The 8094-nt window shown below is 37.6% G+C and overlaps 2 protein-coding genes across 2 annotated transcripts; one reads left to right on the forward strand and one right to left on the reverse strand.

Annotated features, from left to right (window-relative positions):
* On the forward strand, positions 1–3183 carry LOC126622024 (uncharacterized). Its single transcript, XM_050290670.1, has 2 exons — positions 1–536; positions 2036–3183. Exons 1-2 carry the CDS (start codon positions 219–221, stop codon positions 2870–2872), a joined length of 1155 nt encoding a protein of 384 aa, XP_050146627.1. The 5' UTR covers positions 1–218; the 3' UTR covers positions 2873–3183.
* Positions 3184–3459: 276 nt separating this feature from the next.
* On the reverse strand, positions 3460–7125 carry LOC126622025 (CDP-diacylglycerol--inositol 3-phosphatidyltransferase 1). Its single transcript, XM_050290672.1, has 11 exons — positions 6900–7125; positions 6608–6747; positions 6412–6496; positions 5921–5970; positions 5280–5319; positions 5082–5126; positions 4934–4999; positions 4704–4818; positions 4558–4614; positions 4382–4480; positions 3460–3855 (listed from the first exon to the last, which is right to left on the reverse strand). The coding sequence occupies exons 2-11, from the start codon at positions 6678–6680 to the stop codon at positions 3796–3798; spliced, it is 690 nt and encodes a 229-aa protein (XP_050146629.1). The 5' UTR covers positions 6681–6747; positions 6900–7125; the 3' UTR covers positions 3460–3795.
* Between the last annotated feature and the right edge of the window lie 969 nt (positions 7126–8094).

Consider the following 8094-nt stretch of genomic DNA (forward strand, 5'->3'; position numbering starts at 1 on the left):
AAATCGGAGTTTAAGCTTATGGGATCTCACTTCTCAGCCAGAGTTCTTTTTTGAGTCCAAGCTAGAGTTTATCCTCACTTGTACTTCATCACCACATCCCATCTCTCCCCCCCCCCCCCCCCCCTCTCTTTCTGCAAATTGTTTGCGTCCAAAATCTAAACCTTTACACAGAATTAGAAAGAGGCAGAGAGAGAGAGAGATAGAGGGAGAGAGAAGCCATGGAAAGGCTTCTGTCCTCTTCACCCCCAACCCCTTTGAAACTCCATCTAAAACCCTCTCCTTTCCTCAGTCGACTCGCCCGTATTGACTCGGCCAAACTCGGTTTTCCCGCTTCACAACTGCCCAATCTCAGACGGGTCCGCTTGGTTTCCTGCAAACATCAAAACCCATCTCCATTTTCTTCTGGGTCTCCTTCATCGGCGCCGTCGAACATTCTGCCGTCTCTCTCGTCGAACCGCGCCGGGTCGCCAAATGGGTCGGAGCCAAAATCCCAGATTCTCAATCAGATCGCAACCAGGGATTCTAAGCTGCGCAAGGTACGTTGATCTCTTGTTTCAAATGAAAGAAATCAATCATAAGATATAATTTTGAATTTTTCTATTTCTATTTGTGTGGGGTTTATTTGTTGCTGTTGTTGCTATAATCATGTTATAAAGTGTCTTTCCTGCGCTGCAATTGCCCCGGTGAATTTGAAAATCTGAACATTTGTTTCGATGGGTTGATGAAATATTCGATTATTTTCTACTAAGTCGTTTTGCGATCCAATGCAGTTTCTGTTTGCCCTTTAAAACTGCGATTATTTTTGTAATTTAGAGTATTGAGGCTAATTATATGAGATTGATGATTGAAACAGTTGCCTCATTTGTTATACTATCTCTCTTACAAAACTTTTTGTGACCGAATCGGTTGCCTTTGGTGGTTCTAATTGCGAAAGTTTATATTATCGATTAATTTAATTTTATGGTCCTTAAAGAGATTGCACCCAAGTTTTGTCCTCTCAATACCTGGTCTTTCATTTTCGAGGCGGTTGGAGAATGAAATGGTGGTATGTACACAAGTCCTTTTGTAGATAAGCCCTCTTCTCTGACTTGAGATCAGTACAAATATCCAGTTATTCCAACATAAAGCCGCTAAATCTCTGTGCTTTCCGAAAACTGAGCAGAGCTTTAATCAGCATCGTACTGAAGACCTAGGGCTGAAATTTGTCTCACCTAATTACTAGCACCAAATGGGGTACCAGAACAAAGGAACAAATTAAGGAAACCCATAAATGTCGGCCAGTCAGATTGGTATAGGTAGCTTCATTTGATGCTTCAATGGAGTCAAAACTTAAACACACATTATATTAGCAATGTTCACTCTAGTACAGGTCTAGGTGTTTCTGCTGGTCTCAGACCTTTTCTTTAAGGTAAATGTGAACCAAGTTCAATGGTTATTTCGGGGGTGTATGTAATTTACCGATTTGTGGATGTTAACACTTGTGTATTCTGAAGTATTCTATCCCTTGTAGTAAGACTGCAAGGGTGCATTATGATTTTTAAGTTTTCAAATGGTTGTTTAGGGTAAAGTGAGAAAATTTGAGCGCAACTGTGTTCATGTTTCATATTTTCTACAATTTGCTATTTGTGATCAAGGATCTTGAAATTGGATGAATCTTTACACACACACACAATAGCTCAGAAGAGATAATGTCAAAGCTGGTAGCAATTCGAGTGGATTCTCTCTTTTCGACTGCCTGTGTGCCTGTTGAATTTTAACAGGGAGTCCGTATGATATAAAAAAATAGATTGGAGTAGGAACATAGGAGATGCTGTCTACACAAATCCTTAGTTATTGTCCATGACATCTTTCTGTTTGGTTTACAATTATATCTGCTGTTACTACTTTCTGCGTAACAGTATTAAGTTTTACTGATATTTACTTCAGAAAGTGTAGGGGGAGGGCAACTCCCCAGCTACCTTTCACCCCTCACATAAGACCATTAATCCATTTATTTTGAGCAGATAACTTAAGTTTATATTCCTAACGTGTCCAGGCCATCACCACTGGAGCATTTGTTGCGCTTTCTGCACTTGTTTTGATCTTAATACAACCAGCTTTTGCACCAGCGGCTTTTGCATCCTTTCCAACTGCAACCAACACTGGTAGCCCAGCGGCTGCTATTGGGGGAAGACTGATCCAGACAGAGTTGCTTAGTAGTGCATGGACTGGTTTCTTTGCTGGTTGCTTACACACATTATCGGGGCCAGACCACCTAGCAGCTTTGGCTCCACTCTCAATTGGACGTACCCGCATAGAAAGTGCTCTAGTCGGAGCCCTCTGGGGATGTGGCCATGACGCTGGCCAGGTTATCTTTGGCTTGATATTTCTTTTACTAAAGGATAGGCTTCATATTGAGATTATCCGAACTTGGGGCACAAGAGTTGTGGGGCTTACCCTACTAGTTATTGGTGGTATGGGTATTAAGGAAGCTTCAGAAATCCCTACTCCTTGTGTTGCCTTAGAGAATGGCGAGTGTGATGTTAGTGTATATGAGTCTCTAGATAACCCTACAGTCGGAAAGAAGAAGATTGGTTTTGCTACTTTTGCCACTGGAATTGTCCACGGGCTGCAGCCAGATGCATTGATGATGGTCTTGCCAGCCCTCGCTTTGCCATCTCGAGTAGCTGGCGCTGCATTCCTGGTTATGTTTTTAGTTGGGACCGTAGTTGCAATGGGAAGCTATACTGTCTTTCTAGGTTCATGTAGTCGGGCATTAAAGGATCGAGTTCCCAGAATTACAGAGAAACTGACATGGGCTTCTTCCCTGGTTGCAATTGCTCTTGGGTTCGCCATCATCATCAGCCAGTTCTTCGGGTATAGCCTGTATTAGATTTTTTTACCCGGTAAAGACTAACGTCTTGAGGCTTCTTCGCAGGTGTTAGATAAAGATCTTAGAAGGATTATTCGATTTGTTTAGAACAAAAATTCGTCTGCGCAGCACCTTTTCTGAGTGAGTACCGTCGTATTTCGTTTTGAAAGCTTTTTCCAGTTTAATTATAGAGGGCAACCCTTCTACAAATGTAATTCGTATATAGGTTTTCGTTTCCCTTACGTTAAATGGTTAACCTTGGTCTAAACAAATTGTTCTATTTTATTGCACCAGTTGTTCATATCAGTTATCAATTATGGGATTATAAATTCTATGTCGTGTTTTAGTTAGTTTTTGCTACGCTCCTTGGAACTCGACGTGTAACTTAGTCTGCATCGGATGGCCGACTAAGGTGAGAAACAGACGGCCATTGGGATTTAAGATGGCTGGTTTGGTTTGGTTGTCACCACTATTTTTGTCAAAACCAAGCCATGAAGATGGCTCTGGTTCGGTCGACAAATTAGGGTTTGAACCGAGTCAAACCGAATCATGCCCGCCCCTACTTATTTTCCCAACATGTTAGGTTAGTGCAAGGTGCTGGCAATGCGTATCAAAATTCAAATCCTTTCATAATCATCGTTGCAATTACAAAATAGTCTGCAGAGTGGATTCACATCATGCAACCGATTAGGAGAATGAAACATAGGAAATAGGAAATGGCCTTGTTAACCTTTTTTTCTTTTTTTCTTTTCTTTTCATTTAATGTTAAGAAAAGATGTCAAATTTGTCTAATTTTGTGTTGTTAACTTGGGGGAGAAATACAGATCAACAAAAGAAAAGAAATTACAAAAGCATTCTCATCCGCTACGGTAACATATTTCGATATGAACTGAGCAGGAACCTGGATGTAGAATGCGCCTCTGGTTCACAGAAGTTGATGTGCATTAGGGGCTTTGCTTTTTGTTGATGTCATGAAGCACGCACACATCTGCTGCTGTCTTCAACTGAAACCAAGAAATGAAATTCAAAAATAGGAAGCATATATTCACTCTCTTTTTTATTATTCTTGTTGGGTCGAACAGATTAGAAGAATTAGATGACATGAACTTGAAAACGCTGAATAAGTAGATAGATGTTAACTTAAACGAATATTTGGAAGACAAACTACCAAGAAAACTCCTGTATGAGTGACTAAAACTAGTAGGTTTTTCGATACTATACCATACTTAAACTTTGGAAATCTGTCTTTAGTCGCTAAAGCATTTGTGTATCAATCTCAAATAAAAGTTGTGAAACCTTTGGGTCAATGACGAACTATCACTAGCAGTACTTGCACCCATCAAATATCCCTATAACCTTCTCTTTCCATTTAACTCCGAAACCAATCAGTTCACTTGCCAAATTAATTATAACCGATACAGATTAGGTTTAGCATTCCAAATTTCTGTGACGTAAGTGGAGGATGTATGAGTAGTATGGTGAACTTCGGGAAATTATAATGCCCATATAATATGAAGTACTACTCATTACCTGTATAAGATTAACAGCTTGCTTGACTGCCCATCCAAATAAACTCAACCCAACTAGAACAGAAAGAGGTGTAATATGCTTTGCAAGACCCATTAAAACCTGAAAGAGGAAGATTTCAGAAACCAAAGTAACCTGGGAATATCGTCTTTAAATCCTCACAAAACTAAAAGACTTACAGCAATCAAATTCTCAGTTTCGTTCTTTGCAAGAAGAAATAGAATTATATAAAGCACCTGCAGAGTAAACAGTCAAAGTAAGAGAAGAGTAGCAACATCTTTCGAGAAGTTTCCATACGGAGATACACAGACGAAATTTCAGTTACCTCACATGCCACACAACAGTAAGCCATAAATATCCTGTTTCCGTAGTATGCTTTAAAAAGCCAATTAGTGCTGTCTTTCACATCTTTGTGACTAGCCTTGCCTAACAGGAAAGTACTGCAACAAAAGTGTAATAAATTTTGAGCAAAAGCAATTCTTGTCAAGGATCAAATAAGCAAATACTACTCATCCCATAGATAAACTTAATAAATAAAAAAGAAAAGAATCTAACCTGTACATCTGTAGCCAGTGGCTGGCAATATCTAAGGCAAGTAATGAAAGGAAAACCAAGCCAGGCCTGCATTGAAAGCCCCCAGAAGCTAAGATAAGCATGCAGTCTAGCTAAACACAACATGCAGACTATAAATAAAATATCTTACCGGTATACTTGTGAAAGTACTACCAATAGACACGCGGTGCTTATCCTGAGATACAAAGACGTCGTAATCAATATGAGTGATGGTTAATATGAAATCATTTGAGCAAAAAACTCGACATTAGTATGAGTTTGTTGTGCGCTTGCATGTCTTTGTGTGTGCCCATGTGCGTGAGAGAGAGAGAGAGAGATCAAAGATCACCTGTCTGTTACCATGTCCAAAACAGCTCCAAAAGTCGAAACTGAACCAGGAAGAGAAAAAAATGAAATCAAATGATAAATTTAAGTATATTCTTATAATCTTAACCATTTCTGCTTATAATAGGCAAACAAATAATTGGATCATATATGCTAGCAAAAGAACTCATCCTTACTGTCAATCAGGCAGGACACAGAAATAAATTAAAGACAGGAATCAGGCAGGACACAGAAATAAATTAAAGACACTATAACAGTTATGTGATAATTTACTAGAACATGAAGGGTTCCACAAATGGTATGCTGCAATCTCGAATATAAGGAGGCCACTAACAAATAATTCATTATGTTTGGTACCTATTAATAGAAATGTGTTCATACCTATACTATCCAGCTCTAAATAACAGTGTAATTGGAAAGTAATTCAAGTCGGAGACGGCATGTACGATGAAAAGTATGAGCCTCTATATGATCTTTGATATATTTGTATCGAGTGAATTCTATTAATGATAATAACTCTGATAAGATACACGACCAAACCCTCAGTATATAAGAGCACAACAATTTGTTTATACGAGTGTATATATGCACAACACACTCCCCTCCTGTAAAAGACAAAATCACAAGATACATAAAATATCATACCTTGGTTGAATTTGCGAGCACACCAACCATCAATGCCATCACAGACAAAGCTGAAACAGCAAAAAAAATCATATATTATAACCAACATAGACACGATGAAAAAACAATACAGCTCAAAAACGAAGGTTGCATTTGGATTGTTAGCTTGAATTGAGATGCTTCAATTAGATGAGTCAGTTCAAACTCTGTTTGCATAATATTTTGAGGAAAAAAAAGAAGTTTTTGACACGTCTTGCTGTGGATTGAAAATAATGCTTTAAAATTCAGAAATTGAGAGGTACAATTGAAATAACTCATTTTTGCTTTAGTATTTGAAACCAGCCCTACCCTATTTCGAGAATCAAATTCACACGCCGACTCCATCGACCTTAAGAAAAAAACAAAAGACAAACCAATAAAAAAAAAAAAAAACTTTCAAATGCAAACCTCTTTTTCTAAACCCACAATCCAAACACCACATAACTGAATTCTTCATAAGCACCAATTCTCACCTGACGAAATAGAGAACGGAGAAAAGCTGCTTGTTGGAGAAGCATTGGGCAAAGGCAAAACAGTTCATAAGAACCCTTATGTACCCTGCATTCCCAGTAAGCACAAAATCATTCACAAAACAAAAAAACCCATTTCTAGCTAACTTCACAATGTAGTTTCAAACAAATGATACAAGCTAAGTGAGTAAAAACTCACCAATTATATTGGGTATATAAAGATAGACGTCGAGTTTCGTTAGCCTTCGTTGAGCTACAGATTTCTTGGCCATTGGAGAACTTCCTTTATTTACTTGAAATTAAATGAAATGCATTGGACCACCCAATAAATGTTTGCCCCTGCGCCCAAATCATCAAAAGAAAGCACTAATTGCATATGTACACACACTAATCACCTTAATTAGCTAAATTGAGGTATAAGATAGCAATTAGAGAATAAAAGGTTAGAATTTGCTCGCGGAAATGGTAAGGAACAAGAAGCGAATCGATACCTTCTGGGGGACCTCCTTTCAAACTCAGGGCGGAGATCGAATTGTAATCACAGCAGGCCCTAACCCTAAGAATTCCAATTCCCCTTTCTCTCTCTGTCTCTCTCGACAAGCAAAAACCCTAATTGAAATGAAGTATGGAGGTCGATCACTCGGATACACACCAACTTCGGATCAGACCACTGCTTTTGCCACCGGGTTCGATTATTGTAATTTGCAAGAGAAATATTTTATTTTAGCAACTGTTATTACCACTCTACAAATCTTATTATATGTTGCTCACAAGTGTATTTTTCTTTTTAATTATAAAAAATTTGAAATGTAAAAATTTTAAAATACCAATAGCGATTCTCTTATTTTATTTTGTTTAATTAAAGGGCTAGTTCTATATTTTAAGACTCGATTGCAATTAAAAGAAAGGAAAACTAATTAAAAGGATTTGAAAATTTTGCGTTTTAATGATAAGGACAAAATAAAGGGTAAAGTGAATAGTACCATGATTGACTTTTTACTGTAAAAATGTGATTTTTCGTTAAATTGAACAGTATCGGGTGCTTTTCGTTAAAGTTCCCTTAAAATAATGCTAGTTATATTCTCCACCTGAATTTTTTCAATTTGTTTGACATGTCTATTCTATTATTAATTTAAAATACAATAATTATTGAGTTCTTTGTAAAGCACTTGAATTTTTCATAAAAAATCTGTACATGTTTCCCATGATAACACCGAATGACCTTTAGTCTATAACAACAAGGTGTTTTATAGGAGGATTTACATAACACAAATACATCGTTATTGTGACATTTCATGATTGATATAAAGATATGAATAAACCTTGTACGCATAATAATTTTTTTTTAACACCAAACACTACGGTAACGATGTGCCTATAAACCTACGACATATAACTATATATGTGGGGCAAAAATTTGTCATAGATGTGAATAATTCTTTATAGTCAATTACATGATGCATTTTTTTAGAATTCTTTATACCCTAAACCCGATTGGCCCCCGTTCCCTGGCGGGTCTAATCCTTTTGGGCTTTGAAAATTTTCATTATAACGGGAACACAAGTGGTACACCACGTGTTTTAATAGAAGTGGTGGGAAATTTTATTTTTTAAGTTATTAACTTTTTAGCACACATATTTCACCATTTGTATAGTGATACGCGGTGTACCACCCCGTATACCGGTC

This window comes from Malus sylvestris, chromosome 5 (assembly GCF_916048215.2).
Source record: "Malus sylvestris chromosome 5, drMalSylv7.2, whole genome shotgun sequence".
NCBI lineage: Eukaryota > Viridiplantae > Streptophyta > Magnoliopsida > Rosales > Rosaceae > Malus > Malus sylvestris.